The sequence below is a fragment of the Macaca fascicularis genome, chromosome 7 (assembly GCF_037993035.2).
Source record: "Macaca fascicularis isolate 582-1 chromosome 7, T2T-MFA8v1.1".
Lineage (NCBI taxonomy): Eukaryota > Metazoa > Chordata > Mammalia > Primates > Cercopithecidae > Macaca > Macaca fascicularis.
The window spans coordinates 87,902,640-87,926,257 of record NC_088381.1 but is presented as its reverse complement, the minus strand read 5'-3'; the positions used below and the strand labels follow the sequence as shown (position 1 = coordinate 87,926,257).

Sequence of the window (23,618 nt, the reverse complement as noted above, 5' to 3'; positions counted from 1 at the left end):
GGAGATGTGTAAAACGTACACTTTGCTCTCTAGTTGTTTATAGCCTACTTGGGAAGATAAACCTAACAAGAAATATGTAATAACAATAATAACAGCTAACATTGTTGAGTACTGTGTACCGGGCATTGTACTGAGTACATTATATAAATTATTTTACTTAATCCTCACAACAATCAGAGTAGGAAGATTTCATCTTTTTTCCCTCTTTTTATAGTTGAGGGAACTGAGGCTTAGATGTGTGCAAATAAGTGGCAAGTTCAGATTCAAAATCAGCTAAATTTTATTTGAAACCTAAAACACTTAACCATCTACTGTTTTTCTACTAAGCCTGTTAGTTCGAAGATTACCTGAAGGTAAATTTTATCAGGCCAGCTTTGGATCTGGGGGGAAAAATGAAGGTAAATTTTAACTTGAATCATCTAGACTGTTTATAATGGAATCTGTTGCCTAGCATAAATTAACCATGTTGAGGTCACAAAGGATACGAAATTACTCTTAACGGATGAAAATTCTTTGGAATAGAATACAGTAGGCCCACGCAAACAAGAATGTGTATAAAATTAGCCTGTTTTTGCCTAAGTACATTAACTCAAAAGGAAACTTGGTTTAAGAAGTTCACTCTAAAAATAGTGCAAGAAGCATCACTGGTCCATAGAGAGGGGTGGAGTGGGTTACGTCATTTCAGCACCTTTTAAGGTAAAGGAGGAGGGAATCCTCTTGAACTCATTAGCCAATCAGGTTCTGAAGACATTTCCCAAGGCGACTTCCTGTCTCTCCACTTTCTTTCCCTCTCCGTTTTGGTGGGCTGGTGAGTGTGCACTTAATTTTGCTCTCTAATTGTTTTGAATTTCTCTTCCCTTTGAGTTATATACCCAGGTGGCAGGCCTTTATTTCAAGTCGGCATTGCAGTGTGTGTGAGTCGCAAGGAGGTTAATGTCGGCTGTGTGGAGGTTGGGAGAAGGCAGTGAAATGCTCTGCCTGGCTTGTTTCCACGTGGGCCTCTGCAGTACCGGGTTTGCCTTCCATCTCCGTGTCCTGGTGACCCAGGAGCAATAGACTGTGCTTCATGTGCATAGTGCGTCTGTTCTTGGAAAACGCCGACTTCATTTTGCTTTGAGGGAAAGATATTATCATCCCAATGCTGTTTTGATTTATATCTCTCTGGGTGAGGTCAGATCTCGGGAGAAGGCGTTCAGCTCAGTAGATTTTATTTAATTCTCCGGTGAGTGTCTAGAGGGCCCAGGTCCTTACTGGGTTTGTGGAAACTGTAGCGGACCTTGCCTTTACCCTGGCTTTTGCTCAGATCATTTCGGCTTTCTTGGTGAACCTGGACAGCAAACTCTGAAGACAGATAAGCCCTAAGAGGAGCTGCTAATTTTTAATGTTGCCACTGTGGTGAGTGTGTCCTTAAAAGCTATGGAACAAGATCAGGGACCTTAGTTTAGGGCAAGCCTCTAGATTCAAATTCCAGCGCCACAGTTTACAGCTCTGGTGACCTTGGGAGAAGCAGTGAGCCATTCCAAGGCTTAGCTTTCCAAGATCAGATAAAATATATAAAAACTAGGCTCTAGTTGGTATGTAATAAATGTTAGGTACCTTTAGAAGTAAGCAGTACTTATTTATTTACAGTAAGTATTTTGGATATCTGTTTTCTCATAAAAAGTTTTGCCTAGTGACCTTGAATGTAATTTCACTGAATTCCTTTCTTTTGATACATGTTAATTTTTATATGATGTATGTGTGGGAAATCCATACAGGCAGAATGTGTGAGAAAGACAAATAATAAACCAGTTAATCGAATGTAGTAATAGGTATTTCTAGGCCTCCCATAATTTTCATAATTCTCAAGCATTGTTAAAATTTATTTTTTGGGGCGTGGTGGCGCAAGCCTGTAATCCCAGCTACTCGGGAGGCTGAGGCAGGAGAGTCGCTTGAACCCGGGAGGTGGAGGTTGCCGTGAGCCGAGATGGCGCCATTGCACTCCAGCATGGGCAATAATAGCGAAACTCTGTCTCAAAAAAAAAAATACTATATATATATATTTTATATATATATAAAATACTATATATATATAAAATATTGAATACTATATATATTTTTTGAATACATATATACATATATATATTTTTTGAATAGGTAATACATTCACATGATTCAAAATTCAAAAGATATCGAAGTTTCTTATCCCCTTCCCTAAGCCATCCAATTCCTCTCCCTCATAACAGTGTTACTAAGATATTTTATGCATATAAGCAGATATGTGTGGGTATCCTTCCCTTTTACTGTACCTACTCTACTATGTGTCTTACTTTTTCCACTTAAGTTCCATGAGTAGAGTGTCCACATTCCTTATAATGGTCACATAGTATTCTTTAAAAATTATTTTTTTTAAAAGATATATTTTTTGTTTCAGTAGATTTTCTGAGTAAACTAACTCCATCTCAAAAAAAAAATAAATAAATAAAAAATAAAAGACCCATTATCTTGGAGTTGGAAGGGCCCTTATGAGTACTATATGAGTGACCTTTCTGGCTTCTGGGTTATTGTGAGAAGTGTGACTTCTTGTTGTTAAATTTGTTTTTATTGTAGATTCATGGGGTACATGTGCAGGTTTGTTACAGGGTATATATTGCATGATGCTGAGGTTTGGGCTTCTATTGATTCTGCCATCTAGGTAGTAAACGTTGTACCCAATAGGAAGTTTTTCAGTTCTTGCCCCTCTCTCTCCTTTCCTCCTTTTGGAGTACCTAGTGTCTATTGTTCCCAACCTTATGTCCCTGTGAACCCAGTATTTAGCTCCCTACCCAAGATTTAACTCCCACTTATAAGTGAGAACATGCGATACTTGGTTTTCTGTTTCTGCGTAAATTTGTTTAGGATAATGGCCTCCAGCAGCATCCAACAGCTCCAGTTGCTGCAAAGGACATGATTTTTTTTTTTTTTTAATGGCTGTGGAAAAGTGTGAAATTTTTAGGCAGAATATTTGCCTTTCTACTCACTAGCTGGTTGAGCTTGGGCAAGACATAAAAATAACATATTAAACATTTAACACCATGCCAGCTACAGTGCAAAGTGTATTTATTACCTCGGTCTTCACAGAAGTTTTAAGAGGTATGTAGTATTTGTTCTCATTTTAAAGAGGGGACAGCTGAGGTTTAGAGAAGTTCCATAACTTACCCATGGGCACAGCAAATACATGAGAGAGCCAGGATTAAAATCTAGTTTTGTATGATTTCAAAATCTATTATTTTAGGGAATATTAATTAGTGCAACTATTATGGAAAATAGTATGGAAATTTCTCAAAAAAATTAAAAATAGAGCTACCATATAATCCAGAAATCCCATTTCTGGGTATATTCAAAGGAAATAAAATTAGTGTGTCAGAGATATCTATACTCCCATGTTCATTGCATCATTATTCACAAAAGCCAAGATGTGGAATTGACCTAAGGGTCCATCAACAGATGAATGGACAAAGCAAATATGATACATATGTACAGTGGAATACTATTCTGCCTTAAAAAGGAAGGAAACTCTGATAGTGAGTGGGAATTAAAACTTGGAGTCTGTTCTGATAGCAGTACCTTATATAACTATCTCTAAAGAAAAACTATGCCAAGCTATCAGTTTAGTATTTACTTCGTATGAACAAAATTTTGTGTTTTCATTTTGTTTCAGGTTGAAGATGAAATCCACTGAGGAGGGAAGTCCAGCACCCTGTGTGCCAGTCCAGGACTGGCCCATCTGTAGACCCCCTGAAAATCATGGGCTTAAATTTGGATATTCTCAACAGAAAGGGTTAAAGACTGATGGGACCTAAAGCCTGGTACTTGAATTTTGATCACATAAGCTGCCTTAAGGTCTCTTTATTACACGTATGTGTGCCTTTTCTATCTAAAACACCTAGCCTAGAGATTCTTTGAGTTACCATTGTATCCTATAATGCTAGGTGGCACTGAATAAATTGGAATAGAGTCAAATGGAATGGTAATGAAATCTTAACACAAGTATCTGCTGATTTAGTATCAATTTGTAGTTTGTATTAGGCCTTCATGAAGCATCTGTTCACATATATAAAATGTACTTTTTGGCTATGAACACTAGTACTTTGAAGTGATTACTGCCCACAGTCAACAAAATGCTGGGATCATTGATTGTTTATGGAGCATTTCCAAAATACTTAGTAAATACGAAATGTCCTTTGTGTGTTGGAATGACACTTGTTGAAGCATGCATGACTAGAATCCTGCAGGGGGCATCACCCATTGCGAAAGGTATCCCATATTTAACATCAGGATTTATGTGCCAGGCTTTGTGCTATGTGTCAGAACAAAAAGATCAGGCCTCTTGCAATCTGGGTTTTGTTTGTGAGTTGAGATTAATAGAGAAGTTGTTCCTTTCAACCTGTAAGTATTATCCTGTAAGAATACTTAGATCAAGTAGTTTTTTTTTTTTTAATTTCCTTTTTAAAAAAACTGATTTTGGGTTTGGAGAGATCAAGGAGTTTTAAGGTAGACATTGTTAAAACTGTAGAAACCTTTCACACCATGTCTTGCTGCTTGTCTTCATTCTCTTAGTTAACCTTGAATCCTGCTGATCTGAAAACATTTTACATAGTTAAAGCATTATAGAAATGTAGGGCAAGGAAGGAGTAAAATAACATTTTGATCATATCTGTCTGAGATATTTAAAATGCTTCAGTTTCTTTCCAACCTTCTGAGCTAGCTAGCATATCACTGCTTTACATTTTAAAGCAAACCATCTTTAGCTCTGCTTATTTTCTGTAGGAAGTATCATGGTGAAGTGAAAAGAGTATGGAGTTTTGATGGAATTGAATTTAAATCCTAGCCCTTACTAGTTAGGTGATCTTAGGAAATTTAGGTAATTTTTCTGAGCCTCAATTTTCCTTGTAAATAGGGGGTTATAAAATTTAAATGATACAAATTCTATACAGCTTGACAGATAGGATTTCCAAAGAATGATAGCCACTGCTTTCTTTCTGTCAGCTTATTTTAGACCCATTCTTTTTTTTTTTTTTTTTTTTTGAGACGGAGTCTCGCTCTGTCGCCCAGGCTGGAGTGCAGTGGCACGATCTCGGCTCACTGCAAGCTCCGCCTCCCGGGTTCACGCCATTCTCCTGCCTCAGCCTCCCGAGTAGCTGGGACTACAGGCGCCCACAACCGCGCCCGGCTAATTTTTTTGTATTTTTAGTAGAGACGGGGTTTCACCGTGGTCTCGATCTCCTGACCTTGTGATCCGCCCGCCTCGGCCTCCCAAAGCGCTGGGATTACAGGCGTGAGCCACCGCGCCCGGCAGACCCATTCTTAAAGGCACTGATGTCCAGCCTTCTGTTATGATGGGAATGTTCTATGTTTATACTGCCAATATAGCTACTGAGTAAGAAAATGTGAGTAGTGTAATGGAGAAATTTAATTTTTAACTCTAAGTGGTTGCTTATTGGACATGCAACTTCAAGGTCCACTTATGACCCACTGTTTTTGCTTCATGAAGCCTTCCTTGACCAATCCTACTTTTTTTCTTAACCTTACTTGCCTTCTACCACTTATTTGGTGGTATGTTAATTTCTATGAGTCTTGTCTTTCTGGCTAGATTGTGTCTGAGGTTATGGATTTTTAAATCTCCACATTGCTGCATGAAAAAGAACACAATGACAAAAGTATAACTAGTATTTTTAGCTAACAAGTTTTAGATGATCATTACAAGTAAATAAAAAAATTTTCTAGCTAGTAATTAGGTGAAGAGTAGGGAATAGTGTGAAGGTTGCCTGCAAAGACGAACTGCACATCTAGTATGTATTTGACCTTAAAGTTCAGATTACACTCAAATGCTGGAAGAGGAAATTAAAGCAAGCCTCTTTCTTACGTTGCCATCTTGTGGCAGACTTTGGTTCCAAATGTTACTAATTCAATTTTCCTATGTAAAGGGAAGAGTTTCTTCAGATTATTTTGACAAAAGATTATGAAGAGTAAAGGTTAAATACAATCCTGCATTGGCTCAAATGAAATTGAAACATGCTTTGAAAAAACTGACTATTTTGGATTATTTTCTCAGTTAGCTGAATCTTACAAGTTCTTGACTCCTTTTTCTTGCGTAACTGTTTTCTTACTGTGAGACTGTTGACCTTTATAGCCTTTCAGAAGTTGGTTAGACTATTGTGCAGTTTTATCCAACTTGTAAATTTATACAAAATTAAGCTTGTGTACAAAAAAAGAGAGGTCCTGCTCTTTTTTTTTTTTTTTTTTTCTTGAGACAGGTCTTACTCTGTTGTCTAGGGCGGAGTACGGTGGCATGATCACAGCTCACTGTAACCTTGAACTCCTGATGCTGCCCTATTTGATAGTGAGCTTGGGCATTTGGTGACATTCTCCGAAAGATGAGTCAATAGTTTATATTAATGAATGGAGAGTTAAATAAAGGATGAACAGTTACTCTAAATTTTCTTGTGACTTGGTGTAGAACATGCTGGTGTGAGTTGTCATGTAATCATAACCTTTGTGAATTTATTTTTTTAAAATTTTCCAGAAATGATCCTAGGTAATTGATAGATCCTGTGGTTCAACTGGATTTCTAGATAGAAGCTGGATTCATGTGATGCCAGAGGTAAGAGTAAGAGCAAAATCTTCATTTTTACCTCATTTGGATTTCTAATCACCTAGCAAGACTTGGGACTCAGTGTTATTAGTGGATGGAATTTGGTAATTGAAAAAAATCCCTAGTTCTAACCTTAAGAGAATTTTCCTGTTTAGGGATAAGGAGCCAGTGCTGGTTTGCCCTTCCCCAGTCATTTACAGTTTGCCATGATGAAATGCATGTTAAGTCCGTGTTTCAGCTGATCAGCCTGATTAAACACATGCTCTGAGCAGACTAAAGCTAGGGGCAAACACCTGCAATTGAATTCTGCTTGTTGGAATTAATACTGGGATTTAGTCTGTAATCCCAAGTGATTCTTAAACCTTAATAAATTATGAATTTATATATAATAAATTTATATAAATAATAAGTTAGGAATTTGAGACTAATTTATTGTGCTTTGATCTTTTGTGATATCTCTATAATCCCAAAAAATCACTTTTGTGAGTTAGAACTAGGGTCAGGAATCCTTAATCTAAAAGTTCAAACACTACAGAAAAAGCACTGGCAACTGGTATAATTCTATAGGCAATTTAGCCTGGCAGTTTTAAACCAATCACTATTTTATCAATCTATACATATAGATTAAGGGAAACACAGAGTTGGTTAAATCAATTTTGCGAAGACTATACAATACAACACTATATAGTCACTTAAAAGTTATGATACAGGTTTATGTTTATTTAAATAGAATGATATTCATGACACATGAAAAACATTAGAGAGCAATGTGTTTCTGCTTAAATATTTTTATATGCATATGTTTGCTTAAGAAATCGGAAAGGATATATATACTAAAATACTAGCGGTTATTTTCTCTAGAATTGAGTTCTACAAGTTATCTTGTATTATTATAAACCTATTTTCTAATTTTATTGTATTCATGTATTGTAATATTTTAAAAGTTATTTTAAGTAACTTAGGACAAGCTTATATTCTTTACCCATGCCTGCATTTTCAGCAGAGAATTAGGTAGAAAGAAGGGTGAAATACGGGAAATACAAACAACTCAAAGTAATATCAGGAGTTGAAATAATTTTTTAGCTTTTGTTGTCTTTTACAGAAGTAAAATTTCGAGAGACTGAAACCAGATCTGAGTCTCACTGTTCCAGTCTGGACCTCTTTGGTGCTGTAAATCCTGGATATACAGTAGATGATTACTACATTTTTCTTTTATGGTAAGGCTTACGTTGATATTGAGAAGCTTTGACATATATATGAGTCTTTGAAAATTCAGGTTTGTGACTTCATGGCCAGCTGCTAAGGTGCTATAAGTTTCATTTTTTAAAAGTCAGTTGAGGCCAGGTGTGGTGGCTCATGCCCGTAATCCTAGCACTTTGGGTGGCCAAGGTGGATGGATTGTCTGAGCACAGGAGTTTGAGACCAGACTGGCCAACATGGCAAACCCCATCTCTACTAAAAAAAATACAAAAAATTAGCTGGGCGTGGTGGTGTGCGCCTGTAGTCCCAGCTACTCAGGAGGCTGAGGCAGGATAATTGCTTGCACCCAGGAGGCAGAAGTTGCAGTGAGCAGAGATAGTGCAACTGTACTCCAGCCTGGGTGACAGCGAGATTCCGTCTCCAAAAAAACAAAAACAAAAACAAAAAAGTCAATTAAAGATGTTGAGAAGTAGCATAGTATAGTATATATATGGGTTCTGGAGTCAGACTGGGTTCAAACCCATGCTCTCTATCACTTCACCAGTTATGCAGTATTGGCAAGTTTCCTAATTATCTGTGTCTTAGTTTTATATTTTATATTTATATTTTAGAGAATGGTAATAGTATTTGACTCAGGGTGGTTATTTTGAAGATTAAATTAGTAAGGGTGTGGGTAAAGCATATGATAAATGCTCAGTTTGATGTTAACTATTTTGTCTTCAGAATCCATGTTTATATTTCTCTTAGATTCTGTACTACCTGGCAATTTTTGACATCTGCATAATAGATTGACGAAAATTCTTTGTTTTGGCCTGACGTGATGGCTCACGCCTGTAATCCTAGCACTTTGGGAGGCGAAGTGGGCATATCACCTGAGGTCAGGAGTTCAAGACCAGCCTGGCTAACATGGTGAAACCTTGTTTCTACCTAAAATACAAAAATTAGCTGGGTGTGGTGGTGTGCACCTGTAATCCCAGCTACTCGGGAGGCTGAGGCAGGAGAATCGCTTGAACTTGGGAGGCAGAGGTTGCAGTGAGCTGAGATCGTACCACTGCACCCTAGCCTAGGTGACAGAGCTAGACTTCATCTCCAAAAAAAAAAAAAAAAAACAAGGAAATTCTTTGTTTTTATTGCTTATATATCTTTCTGTTAATTAGACTACCCCTCATTACCTTCACCCTGCCCCTCAAAACTTAATTAAGTTCTAGAATTAGTCACAGGCACTATAGTGTGTATCTTTATATAATTGTTGGAATAACATTTTCTTTAGTTGATTAATCTTGATTTTGGTACTAACTTTTTATCTAGTTCCTCATTTTGCCTTGCCGAATCAATTGATCCTTAATGATCTCTTCTAGTTCTTACTTAGATGTAATGATTCCTATCTTATAAGAGTCTCTTGATGTCTTATTTTTTTTTGAGACAGGGACTCACTTCATTGCCCAGGCTGGACTGCAGTGGCACAATCAGGGCTCACTGAAGCCCCAGCTTCCCAGCCTCAGGTGATTCTCTCATGTCAGGCTCCCAAGTAGCTGGGACCACAGGCCACCATGCCTGGCTAATTTTTTGTATTTTTTGTAGAGATGGGGTTTTGCCATGTTGCCCAGGTTGGGATGTCTTTATTTTTTATAAACGTTTCTTAAATTAATGTGGTTGGAGGTACACTTTGATGGCTGTTCCTCTCACTGCTTGGAGCCTTAGGCAGTGGGATTTTGATCCATCATATATCAAAAATGGCTTATCTTCACTCAGGGCACCATGAGGATGGGCTGGCTGTCCGTTAGTGCCTTCTGATTTTTGCGGAGTCAAACAATTACTAAACGGGTGATGATTCTAGATTAAGAAAATATACCTGTGATTAAAAAAATAAAAGCAGCAGCCTAGTTTCAAAACATGAGCATATAGTAATTAGATAGCTCTCATCTAGCGCTATGAAAGAAAGCCAGTTGGTTCTGGGAGTTACTGAAACATTATACTATAAAGTCATTCATGTTCAAATTTTAAATGGTTTACTTGGTTTTCTAGAGTGGTTGCTCACACAAGTCAGGGCAGTTTTAAAAATACACTTTTTGGTTGGGTGCGGTGGGTCACACCTGTAATACCAGCACTTTAGGAAGCTGACGTGGGCGGATCACCTGAGGTCAGGAGTTCAAGACCAGCCTGGCCAACATGGTGAAACCCTGTCTCTACTAAAAATACAAAAATTAGCCGGGCATAGTGGTGCGCACCTGTAGTCCCAGCTACTTGGGAAGCTGAGGCAAGAGAATCGCTTGAACCTGGGAGGTGGAGATTGCAGTAAGCCAAGGTTGTGCCACTGCACTCCAACCTGGGTGATAGAGTGAGATACTCCATCTCAAAAAAAAAAAAAAATTATACATATAACTTTTCTTTGCAGTATGAAGATAGATAATTCTTCAAGTTAAAGATGGACTTTTCTCACCAGAAATGGCTTTATGGAATCAATTTGCAAAAATGTAAGAGGTGGCAAAGGAAAGAATAAAATAATATTTTCATTTTCTTCTGTCATTCTTAGATCGTTTGGTAGATTGTAAACTCCATGAAAGCAGGATACCTTCTTTTCCCCTAAGACCTGGCCCAGAAGAGATACCAAAAAAATATTTGCTTATATACTAACCTAGTCTCTGGGTGTGGAAGCCATAGAGGGTTCAGGGTGGGGCGGGGGGAAAGGTGGGGGAAGCCCTGATTGACAAAACACGGCGGTTTCCAAAAGGAATTCTTGGCATGTGTACTCAAGGAGACATGTATAGAACGTTCACTGTGGTATTGTTTTTAATTGTAAAACCTGGAATCAATGCCTATTATAAGAATTACTGCCAAAACCAATCTATTTATGTGAGGAATAGATATATAAAAGCTTACTGGTATTTAAAAATCTTTTATTGTTAATATTTTGTTTACAATCTTACTTGATATTTATCGTTGACTTAAATTGCACATACCACTCAGGTATGGTTAAAAACTCATTTCTGCTTCATGTTGAAATATTCTCAATTGTTTTGGCTAAAGTATACTGTCCTATATGCTGTGTTTACATCCATAATGGTATATTTAAATACAAGTGGTACAAAATAAAAATCCAAATATTGAAAGTCTGGTATACTTCACTGTTTTTGTAATGAGATTTAATACTCATGCTTATACCAGAATCTCACAAATGGTATGCAACTGTAATAACTTGTGTTGGCCAGAATATGAAACCTATTTAGATTAAGATTCTTGAAATTGCTTTATCAATAATATACAGTTCATGAATATTTAGTAGTTTGTCTAAAAATAGTAAACAAATGAGTTAAACCATTTCATAAATTACAAGAAATAGGTCTTCAGGTTGTCAGACTTTTCTGTCTGTTGCAAATCTCAACTTTTGGCTATAAAAACAAGGTATCAAAACAAACAGGAAGTTACTTCTATGTGTTTAAATATAGCACAACTACTGCTTGAAACTCAATGCCTTTTCTCCTTCATTATAATATCTTCAGACAGCTTTTCTCTATATAGATTCTCATGGAAAGTATTTCTTTTCTTTTTTTTTGAGACGGAGTTTTGCTCTTGTTGCCCAGGCTGGAGTGCAATGGCGTGATCTCGGCTCACCGCAACCTCCACCTTCCAGGTTCAAGCTATTCTCCTGCCTCAGCCTCCTGAGTAGTTGGGACAGGCATGCACCACCATGCCCAGCTAATTTTTGTATTTTTAGTAGAGACGGGGTTTCTCCATGTTGGTCAGGCTGGTCTCGAACTCCCAACCTCAGGTGATCTGCCCATCTTGGCCTCCCAAAGTGCTGGGATTATAGGTGTGAGCCATTGCGCCTGGCCTGATTCTCATGGAAAGTATTTCATATCTATAATTTTTTTTTTTGTTTGAGATGGAGTCTGACTTTGTTGCCTAGACTGGAGTGCAGTGGTGCAATCTCGGCTCACCGCAACCTCCGCCTCCCGGGTTCAGGCTATTCTCCTGCCTCAACTTCCCGAGTAGCTGGGATTACAGGTGCCCACCACCACACCCAGCTAATTTTTGTGTTTTTCGTAGAGATGGGGTTTGATCATATTAGCCAGGCTGGACTCAAACTCCTGACCTCAGATGAGCCACCTGCCTTGGCCTCCCAAAGAGCTGGAATATGATTTTGTTATTCTTAGTAGTTTTATCTTTGTGGTTGGTTGCCTTGTTTTGTATAGTCAATAAATATGATTAAATATCATTCTAAAAGCAGTGAAATACAACATTCCTAATATTTTGATGCATATTGTATCCCTTGCATGGTAAAGATAACCTAGGAATGTTATAGACTAGACTACCACTCCATCAAATAGTGAAGTTGTTGGAATGTTTGCTTTCTTGAATGTTGTGGTCACTCTGGCCTTCACAACTCTTATTGTGAGTTATTCAGACTCTTTATATTGGGAAGAATGAATTAAGTTGTATATATGAAAAGCAAAACTTTAAAACTATTGAAAAGCAAGAGGATGATATTGGAGTAGACATAAGTACAAAAAGGGAAAGTTGATACATTTGTGTACACTAAAATTCAAACTTATGTTTGCATGGCATATTACTGTTAAATGACTCCATATAAATCAAGAAAATCATCAAAGGATGTGAACAGACAAATCACAGATGAGGATCCCTGAGTAGTCATTCAGATGAAAAAATGCTCACTCTTACGAGTAATGAAAGAGTTGTACAGTAATGAAAGAGTTGTACATTAAAACAACACTGAGATACCATTTCACTGTCATCAGATAGACAACAATGAAATAAAATAAAACAACTTGACATGTCTGCATGTTGCTGAATTTATAGCATTGGGCTCTTGTATACTTTGCTGGTGGCAGTGAAATTTATGCCTTTACTTTGGAGAGTGGTTTGGCAACATTTAGTTGATTTGAAGTTGCTTATATACTAACCCAGCCTCTGGGTGTTATATTCTAGAGGAATTTTTGGCATGTGTACTCAAGGAGACATGTACAGAATGTTCATTGCAGTATTGTTTTTAATTGTAAAAACCCGCAATCAATGTCTATTAGAAGAATGGATAAATTGTAGCATATTTGCAGTACATGGTGTTAAAATGAATTAATATTAAGTATGTATTAACTTAGATACATCTCCAGGAAGTGATCATGGTGCAGTACAAAGGCTAGGATCACAAAGTTAGGTACTAGTCAAATTAGAATATTTTGCATTTTTCAACTTTAAATGAGTTGTACTTTTTTTTGTATTAATATTTCTACATTTGGCATAGTTAAAACCAGAATTCACACAAAAGCCTCGAACAGCCAAAAACAGATGTTAGGGAGTACATGGTTCACACATGAAGATTTCATTTTTTTGAAACTGGTTTATACTAGAATTAAGTTACCACTTTAAAGTTATCAGAATATATTTTAGGAAATGTACAAAGGCTTAATTACTCTGAACCAGTTGACAAACCTTGTAGGAAGCTGCACAGTTTTTGACAGTTTTTTGTTTGAAGGAAAAAGATTTGATATTATGGTTTTGGCATTACTCAGAAAGGGGTTTGCAGGGTTTGATGTCCACTGTGTGGCTAATTGCATCTGTTACTAATTCATAATAGGGTCACAACATCTGGAAGGATGGCTACAAAAGACGGTATAAGGCTGGGCATGGTGGTGCACGCCTGTAATCCCAGCACGTTGGGAGGCCGAGGTGGGTGGATCACTTGAGGTCAAGAGTTTGAAACCAGCTTGGCCAACATGGCAAGACCCTGTGTCTACTAAAAATACAAAAATTTGCTGGGTGTGGTGGCAGGCGCCTGTAATCCCAGCTACTCGGGAGGCTGAGGCAGGAGAATCGCTTGAACCTGGAAGGCGGAGGTTGAAGTAAGCCGAGATCATATCACAGCACTCCAGCCTGGGCAACAGAGTGAGACCCTATCTGGAAAAGAAAAAAAAGCTTCATTAAGGTTTATATTCTGAGGACCCTTCTAGCTTTCCTCTTCAGGTTAATTTTTAATCTGAATTCTAACATCCATATAGATTAAGCAGAAAATAATTACCTACAGCAGCTGCTATAGGTAATGCCTATAGGTAATGCCTGGAACTGCCAGCAGTTCCAGGAGAACGCGCAGGTAGGTCACCTCAAAGTTGTGACCCTCAATACTACCGCTTAATTTTTTTTTTTTTTTTTAATGGAGTGTGGCTCTTGTTGCCCTGGCTGGAGTGCAATGGTGCGATCTCGGCTTACTGCAACCTTTGCCTCCCGGGTTCAAGTGATTCTCCTGCCTCAGCCTCCGGAGTAGCTGGGATTACAGGTGTCCGCCACCACGCCCAGCTAATTTTTGTATTTTAGTAGAGACGGGGTTTCATCATGTTGGCCACACTGGTCTTGAACTCCAGACCTCAGGTGATCCGCTCACCTCAGCCTGCCAAAGTGTTGGGATTACAGGCGTGAGCCACCGCGCCCAGCCCACTATCGCTTAATGTAAAGCCCTGTAATGCATGTTTGCAATGCAGACTCAAAGAAAATTATAACTTCCTTAAATGTGTATAGAAGATGTGTGAGAGCTGGAAAGATGTCTAGTCCAAGGTGGATAAAAAATAAAATGGTGGATTACCCCAACGTGGAGGTGCCAGCTGTCCAATTACAGCTGTCACACCGTTTCTGGGAATTTCTCCTGATTCTTAGAAAGCCGGAGCTGCCCGCCGCACCTCCACAGGGCCTGGCAGGTCCCAGGATGCTTCGGGGCAACCCTACGCACGCGCGCTCTGGTGTAGTTCCCTGGAGCACTCGCGCAGAGAATCCTGGAATCTTCGCTTGTGGAGCTGTGGAGGCAACGGAGTTTTTCCGCGCTTTTTCTTTCAGCCTCAGATTAAGTATCATTTGTTATTATTATTTTCTCTACTGAGCGCTGAAAGCTGACTGAAAATTCCAGACTGTAATTTCTGTGGGGCTGTTTCTCTAAAACTTGGCCCTCACGCAGCTTGTACAGCCATTAGATAGGCGCTTACTCCCAACTGGTGGAAGATTCGAATTAGCTGCGCCTCTCTTGCCTGAGCGAGGGCTCAGCTTTAAAGCTTCCCAGCTCCTCTGCTTCGCCTCTGCCCCTACTCTGCCGGACGTAAAATAGGCCTCTTAACGTGGCTGCCAGGTGACATACCTGAGGAAACTCACTGAGCGGGGCTACTGGGATAAAGGTGTCCAAGTGTTCCTTTCTGTCGACCCGGAGGGCCAAGGCACCTTTTTTTTTTTTTTTTTCTGAGGTGGAGTCTCGCTCTGTCGCCGGCTGGAGTGCAATGGTGCGATCTCGGCTCACTGCAACCTCCGCCTCCCGGGTTCAAACCATTCTCCTGCCTTAGCCTCCTAAATAGTTGGGACTATAGGCGCACGCCACCACGCCAGGCTAATTTTTTCTATTTTTGGTAGAGACGGGGTTTCACCATGTTAGTCAGGCTGGTGTTGAACTCTTGACCTCGTGATCCGTCTGCCTCGGCCTCCCACAGTGCTGGGATTATACAGGGGTGAGCCACTGCGCCCGGCCTATATATTGGTTTTGAGACAGATTCTTGCTCTGTCGCCCAGGCTGGAGTGCAGTGGCACGATCTCTGTTCACTGCGACCTCTGCCTCCCGGATTCAAGTGATTCTCCTGCCTCAGCCTCCCTAGTAGCTGCGACTACAGGCTTGAGCCACCACGCCTGGCTAATTTTTGTATTTTTAATAGAGACTGGGTTTCCCCATGTTGGCCAGGCTGGTCTCGAACTCCTGACCTGCCTGCCTTGGCCTCCCAAAGTGCTGGGATTACAGGCGTGAGCCACTGCCCATGGCCCACATATATATTATTTTTGACTTTAGCAAGATCTGTAACCACCTTTGTCTTTACCTTTATCCTTAAAGTGTTTTTAGAAAACCGGACAAACAAGGAGCACAATTAATATTATTGAGTAACTGAAATCAATATATCAATTATACTAAATACAAGGAATATAATAAAATGTGCAGTATTTTATAATAAAAACATGCATGTTATATTTATTTTTTACTTGTTATTTATTTTATTTTTATTGCAATTTAACTTGGCCTTTTTATTTACCCCTTATTAGGACACTCTTCAGCTTCTGGAGACCTCACTATCCTATTATGTCTTTGTGTGAAGACATGCTGCTTTGTAATTATCGAAAGTGTCGCATCAAACTCTCTGGCTATGCATGGGTCACTGCCTGCTCTCACATCTTCTGTGATCAGCATGGCAGTGGTGAGTTTAGTCGCTCACCAGCTATCTGTCCTGCCTGCAACAGTACCCTTTCTGGAAAGCTAGATATTGTCCGCACAGAACTCAGTCCATCAGAGGAATATAAAGCTATGGTATTGGCAGGACTGCGACCAGAGATCGTGTTGGACATTAGCTCCCGAGCACTGGCCTTCTGGACATATCAGGTTAGTGCTTAGTCTAGTTTCTCTTGAACATATAATTTCAGGCATTTGTGGGAGCTTCTAGTGTCTTTTCTTCATTATTTTATATTTATTTTTTATGAGTATATGAGAAACTGTCTTATTAGCTTGTTTTGTTTTCAATAATGTTTATTGTTGAAAATCAAAAGGAAGAAAATTAAAGCACTCATAATTCCATCACTCAGATATAACCATTGTTGATATTTTGGGTACACACACACGCGCGCGCACACACACACACACACACTCTGTCTTCTGTATAAAAGTAAGATAATAACACACTGTTTTATTGTTAGAGTTGACAACATATATCTGGTATGTATTTTTCTTTCTTTTGAGATGGGGTTTTCTTGTGTTGCCCAGGCTAGTCTCTAACTCTTGGGTTCAAGCCATTCTTCTGCCTCAGCCTCCTGAGTAGCCTATGCTCCACTGGGTGTGAATATCTTGTTAAATATTTTTTAGTTAACTATTCTATAATCATATTTTAATGGTTATATTGTTTTTAGCATAATTTATTTCCAAGTTATTAAAATACTATGATAAGCATTCTTATCAAATAACACATCCTTAACTTCTTCCCTTTATGATTTCTACTTTTAGTATTTCCTTTGAAAGACCTCCCTGTGGATAACTTTAAGCATGTCCTTGAATGTGTTGTTATATCTTACATATACTCTTATACTTATTAAGGATGTTTGTCATCTGTTAAGTAACTTTTTATTATATTTTTCTGGGTAAGTTGTTTCTCTTACATGCTCCTGTATTTTTCAACTCCTTTGGTTAAATACCAAATAGTGTTTTTGCTGGCTTATGTGGTAAGAGTATGTTAATTTTGTAAGCAACTGCCAAATTGTCTTCCAAAGTGGCTGTACCGTTTTATATTGCCAGCAGCAATGAGTGAGAACCTGTTGCTCCACATCTTTGCCAGAAGTTGGTATTGTCCATGTTCTGGATCTTGGCCATTTTAATAGGTGTATAGTGGTATCTCATTTTAATTTCCATGTCTCTGATGACATACGATGTGGAGCATCTTTTCATATGCTTTTTTGCCTTTTTTTTTTGGTGAGGTGTATATGAAGTTTTTGGTCTATTTTTAAATTTTTTTAATTGTTGAGTTTTAAGTGTTCTTTGTATCCTTACTGCGTTTGAAGTATTCTTTGATCCTTTCTCAGAGCTATCTTTTGCAAATATACTCTCCTGATCCGTGGCTTGTCATTTCATTCTCTTACAGGGTCTTTCACAGAGCAGAGATTTTTAACTTGAATGAAGTCCTGCTTATCAATTTTCTCTTTCATGGATTATACCTTTGGTATATTTTAAAAGTCACTGCCAAATCCAAGATCATCTAGATTTTATCCTATGTTATCTTCTGGGAGTTTTATAGTTTTGCATTTTACATTTAAGTCTGTAAACCATTTTGAGTTTATTTTTGCAAAAAGCGTAAGATCTGTCTAGATTCATTGGGTCCTCAATTTTTTTCTGGCTATTCACCAGAGGCTCTTAGTTACTTGCCTCTTGGGCCTTCCTGACATGGCTGCTTGCCTCCTCAAAGCCAGCAAGGGAGTGTGTCTCGTAGTAAGACAGACCTTATAGTCTTAGGTAATATACTTACGAAGTGACAACCTGTCACATTTTATGTAGTATTGTAGTCACAGGTCCTGCCCACATGCAAGGGGATAGGGAGTTACACAAGGGTGTATGTACCAGGAGACAATGATAATTTGGGGTTGTCTTAGAGTCTGTTCTTCATGCTCTGGATGACTTGAAAAATGGGATTATATTTCTTAAAAACCTTTGGAAAACATGTCACTTGTTAAAGTAAGACAAATACTCAGTTCTTTTGGTGGTATAAAGTTAGTGGTTTGAGAGTATTCTTCCAGACTTTTTTTCTATGCATTTAATAACATAACTTACTGTTTTCTGTGCCTCATTGTGTATCCTGATTGCTTCTTAAACTGGGTTCTAAATGTTAAAATAACATCCCTATATAAGCATCTTTCTTTTCCTTTTGTGTTTGTATAATATTTTACAATGTATAACTTTGTACCCCATACCTTAAAAATCTTTTTTCTTTTGGAACCAGGTACATCAGGAACGTCTTTATCAAGAATACAATTTCAGCAAGGCTGAGGGCCATCTGAAACAGATGGAGAAGATATATACTCAGCAAATACAAAGCAAGGATGTAGAATTGACCTCTATGAAAGGGGAGGTCACCTCCATGAAGAAAGTACTAGAAGAATACAAGAAAAAGTTCAGTGACATCTCTGAGAAACTTATGGAGCGCAATCGTCAGTATCAAAAGCTCCAAGGCCTCTATGATAGCCTTAGGTTACGAAACATCACTATTGCTAACCATGAAGGCACCCTTGAACCATCCATGATTGCACAGTCTGGTGTTCTTGGCTTCCCCTTAGGTAAGAAAGGACATGTGATATCCAGTGTCTATTCTTTAAATCAATGATTTTTTATACTGCTCTGCCCACTTCCAAGCATTCAGTGGAGATGATAAGGGTCTTGAGTTGTGGTAGGCTATGAATTCTTCACCCATGTTTCAACCTGTACATCATTGCTTTTATCTATTGTATTTGCTTACATTTAAATTAAATCTTTAATTTGAGCAGAGTTAATCTCTGCAAAATGAAAGTTTGCAAATTGCTGCATTAAATTAAAAGCTACGTAGTTGTAGTAATAATAATATTAACTGTCATTTATTGATTCCTAAGTGCTAGGCACTGTTTTAAGTGTTTTACATAAATTCATATAATTTACAAAACTTTATGAAGTATTATTATCCTTTTATACAGATGAGAAAGCTGAGGCACAGAAAGTTAAGTAATTTGGTCAATATCACTAACCTGTTTTCAGAGCCTATACTTTTAACCATTTGTTATCCTCCAAGAAGGCCATGTTTCTATTTTTTTCACCTGCCAATACTGATTGTACAATTCTTAAGTTGTCAGTTTGGTTGTTTTGTTCTTTTGTTTAATCATTTTTCCATTTATCAAATATTTATCTAGTATGTTTTATGTACCAGGTTGTTAGGTATGATCCTAACTAATGAAGATATAAAGATTATCCAAATAGGATTCTTTCTTTCTGGAAATCACAATCTAGCATGATTCCATCTCTTGTCTGCTTGTTAGGTGCCTTGCAGATGAAATTAATCTCATATCTTCCTGCGCTCTCTCCTTTATACTACTCTTTATGCAACAAAATCCAATAGGTTTTTGCTATGCTATTAATGGAAATTGTTTTTGGCATACAAAAAAGTGAAGCTTCTTGTGCTGGACTTTCCTAATACTCATTTTTGGATATTTACTATAGGCTGAGGAAGAAGATTTAATAGGGGAGGAGATGATGTCTTAGAAAAATTGTGAGGTGCTCAGGTGCGGCCCAGCACTTTGGGAGTTTGAGGTGGGAGAATCACTTGAGCCCAGGAGTTTGAGACCAGCCTGGGCAATATAGTGAGACCCTGTTTCTACAAAAAAAAGGTGGGGAGCAGGTATGAGATGATGAGATGAGGAATATCAGATATAAGAATAAAAACCTAAATATCTGCTTAACTTTCAGTTTTACTTACATAATGTAATTTAGTCAGAGTTACTGTAAATGGCATTATAGATATTTTTTTCTTGTCACTGTCCACTTGTCTTATTTTTTTCATATTCACCAGTTCTTTCCCATTCCTTTTTTTGTACACAGTTAACCTCTTTATCTCCTGCTACCACTGTTAGCTTGAAGGATATATAGTCAGCATTTTCCTTTAGTTATTTGATCCTTTAAAACCTGTAAAAGCCAAGGAAGGGTTCAGTGGAAGTAGTTAAATGTTCATTTAATCAGATCTATTATCTGCTTTGTCTTAATCCTATGCTGATTGATATTGGGTCATGGTATATGCCAATATTTCATCATTATATTTTTTCTAGAACGTTTACTGCAATGTTTTTTAAAAAGATTATTCTTAACCTGGGGCAAAAGATTTTATATGTCTGTTTTTTTCTAAAACAAATACTGGAGGAAAAAAATATATTCATATATATATATATTTGATGATTCCTCTGAAGTAGATTATGTAGATAACAAATGAATAAAATTATGTTTTTCCCTTTTTTTCCCCACTAGGTAACAACTCCAGGTTTCCTTTGGATAATACACCTGTTCGAAATCGGGGCGATGGAGATGGAGATTTTCAGTTCAAACCATTTTTTGTGGGTTCTCCCACAGCACCTGAACCCAGCAACAGCTTTTTTAGTTTTGCCTCTCCAAGTCGTGAATTAGAGCAGCAGCAAGTTTCTAGCAGGGCCTTCAAAGTAAAAAGAATTTGAGCCACGCATGGTGTCACACACCTGTGATCCCAGCTACTTAGGAGGTTGAGGCTGGGAGGATCCCTTGAGCCCAGGAGTCTGAGGCTATAGTGATCTAAGATCATGCCACTGCACTCCAGCTTGGGCAACAAAGTGAGACCTTGTTTCTAAAAAAATAAAGATAATTTAGCTAACTTTGCAGAATGTTTCTATGTTCCTCTTTAGTGATTTCATTTAGCAAATCTTTTTCCTAGTTAGGACTCCTCAGCTTCCCTGTGCTTTTAAATCTCTGAAGTTGTCTTCACATTATCGACATAACAAACTCATTGGCAGTGGGGAGTGGTTTAGAGTCTGGTTTCTTTGTTTCTATTATTTAAAGCATAAGCATTTTATTAATTTAAATTCCATTGTGAACTGCTGAATTTTCATCCCTGGTGGGAAGGTCACAATAGTATTTGTTTCAATAGATAACTGTTTCTCCCTGGGCTGTTTCTGACTGAGCTGTGTTGTTTATGCCTTAAGTACCTGTGTTATATGCTACATGTCGCTTTGAATTCTGGTATTTATGCATATCTGTATATGTAAGTATGTTAATGTACACTGATATTTTGCTGTATTTGTATGTTTTATGTGAAAATTTTGGTCTTGGAAAATGGTGGGTGATGTGTGGCTTGTTATTTGGGTGTGTGTATTTATTTGTATATATTTATGTATTTACCTTCATATTAACTTGTTTGGAGGTGTGCTTATGTCAGTGAACGAGAGTACAATTTGATGCATGTATGTTCAGTCCCTATTTGTATTTAAAATAACTCACATTGATAGTTATTTTTTAAAGTTAATTTTTTTGGTGTTTACAGTTGGCCCTCTGTATCCACAGGTTCTGCTTCTGCAGATTCAGCCAACCATATATCAAAAATATTTGAGAAAAAATTAATGATATAACAATAAAAAATACAAATTAAAAATACTGTATAATAACTATTTGGATAGCATTTACATTGTAGGTATTATAAATCATTTAGAGGTGATTTGAAGTATTTGGGAGAATCTGTAGGTTATATGCAAATACCATGCCATTTTATAAAAGTGACATGAGCATCCAAGGATTTTGGTATCCATGAGGGTTCCTGGAACCAATCCCCCAAAGATACCAAAGGAAGACTGTATTTTAAAATAAAGCTACTACTTTACCTTTTTGTCAGCTGTTGCCTTGGGTTTATTTATTTAGGAATGCACTTCTGCAGAAAGTTTACCAATGTGTTATTGATCTCAAGAGACTGTATTAAAATAATTTACAAGATTTATTCATTGTTTTCCTTTATTTAGTGAGCATTTCTGACTATTATTATGGAAATTAAATTCTGTTTAATTACGCATATATTTATTTAAAATGTATAGCCATGATAGAAATTTGAAGGACTTCTCAGTAACTTTATGTCTTACTAGAGGAAAGACTTGAAAGCATACTGGCTGGGGAGGCAGAAGATCTGGATTCTGGTTTCTACTTAGTTTAAACTTTCTTGGACTTTGTAGAATGAAGGATTGAATTAAGTTATCCTTACAGCCTTTTCTAACTCTTAAATTTTAGGATTGATTCTTAATGGTTTAGGATTTGTTAACAGTGGAATTACCCTAAATGCCAAATCCCATTGTTTTTTAGGTAATAAAAATTATACTGAAATCATTTGAAGATAGTTTATGTTTAGTCATTGTAGAAATGCAATTAAATACCTCTGCTTTACATAATTGAAAAGCAAGTAGTGTTTCCCTCACTAGGAATGTAGAGTATAAAATCTCTTAAAAATTATTCTTAGTGTGCACCAAAGTTATTTATTACTGTTTTTTTGAGATGGAGTCTTGCTGTGTCGCCCAGGCTGGAGTGCAGTGGCAGCATCTTGGCCCACTGCAACCTCCACCTCCTGGGTTCAAGTGGCTCTGCCTTGGCCTTCCAAATAGCTGGAATTGCAGGTGCACGCCACCACACCTGGCTAATTTTTGTATCTTTAGTAGAGACAGGGTTTCACCACATTGGCCAGCCTGGTCTTGAACTCCTGACCTCAAGTGATCCGCCCGCCTTGGCCTCCCAAAGTGCTGGGATTACAGGTGTGAGCCACTGAGCCCAGCCGCATGTGCACCAAAGTTAAAATGTCTGAGAAAGAGGATGAAAAATTTTACAGTTTTAGGGCTGGGTGTGGTGGCTCACGCCTGTAATCCTAGCACTTCGGGAGGCCGAGGCTGGTGGATCACTTGATCAGGAGATCGAGACCATCCTGGCTAACACGGTGAAACCCCATCTCTACTAAAAATACACACAAAAAATTAGCCAGGCGTGGTGGCATGTGCCTGTAGTCCCACTGTAGTCCCAGCTACTCTGGAGGCTGAGGCAGGAGAATCGCTTGAACTCGGAGGCAGAGGTTGCAGTGAACCGAGATCGTGCCATTGCCCTCCAGCCTGGGCTACACAGTGAGACTTTTTTCTCACTGTGTCTCAAAAAAAAAGTTTTAAAACATCCCTCCCTATTTTATAGCTAATGACATAGATTTTATAGGTTACAATACAAACTATTTCCTTTATGTTGGAAAATGATTTGAGGAAATGATTTTATGTATATTCATGATTTCTGCCTTGAACGTTTTGCTTCTTTGTTAGGTTCACAGAATCAACTTGAAGCTGTAATTAAAACTAAAAAAGTAAAGCAAAACTGTCAGGAATATTACATGACACTTTAAAAGATTTATTCACAAGTTTAATATATTCACAAGGTACAAACTTGAAAGTTACAAAAAAGGTATAGAGTGAAAAGTCTATCCCTAGTCACTCATTTTTGCTCCAGCCGCTCACTTCTGCTCTTTGTAAGCAATAGTGTTGCCAGTGTCTTGTGTCTTTCCAGAGACTATGTAGAAGCAAATAATTTTTTATTTAAAAATTATGTTTATATTTGAATAGGTGATACATATAGATGGCAAGAAAATTCAAAAGCGCAGGCAGTGAAAATTTTCTTCGCTTACCCACAGCTCCCCAGTTTCTGTTTCCCTCTGCAGACAGTCATTGTTTCTTATATATCCTTCTG

At 38.0% G+C, this 23,618-nt stretch overlaps 1 protein-coding gene and 2 non-coding genes across 7 annotated transcripts; all 3 read left to right on the top strand.

Moving 5' to 3' along the window:
* Positions 1-782: 782 nt before the first annotated feature.
* Positions 783-21,852, top strand: CCNB1IP1 (cyclin B1 interacting protein 1). Of its 5 annotated transcripts, none has more exons than XM_015453485.3 (8): positions 783-808; positions 3,680-3,827; positions 6,545-6,622; positions 7,716-7,830; positions 10,209-10,287; positions 15,890-16,223; positions 18,322-18,655; positions 20,364-21,852. In XM_015453485.3, the coding sequence occupies exons 5-8, from the start codon at positions 10,259-10,261 to the stop codon at positions 20,564-20,566; spliced, it is 900 nt and encodes a 299-aa protein (XP_015308971.1). In that variant the 5' UTR covers positions 783-808; positions 3,680-3,827; positions 6,545-6,622; positions 7,716-7,830; positions 10,209-10,258; the 3' UTR covers positions 20,567-21,852. The 5 variants fall into 5 exon arrangements, with proteins under 5 accessions (XP_015308971.1, XP_045252019.1, XP_065404634.1 ...); XM_045396084.2 differs by having other exon boundaries at positions 3,680-3,876; XM_045396083.3 differs by lacking the exon at positions 783-808 and adding an exon at positions 1,263-1,395.
* On the top strand, positions 6,812-6,888 carry LOC123575016 (small nucleolar RNA SNORD126). Its single transcript, XR_006700186.1, has one exon. It is a non-coding gene; the product is annotated as a small nucleolar RNA SNORD126 (small nucleolar RNA).
* LOC123575005 (small nucleolar RNA SNORA79) lies at positions 9,481-9,628 on the top strand. Its single transcript, XR_006700177.1, has one exon. It is a non-coding gene; the product is annotated as a small nucleolar RNA SNORA79 (small nucleolar RNA).
* Positions 21,853-23,618: the final 1,766 nt, after the last annotated feature.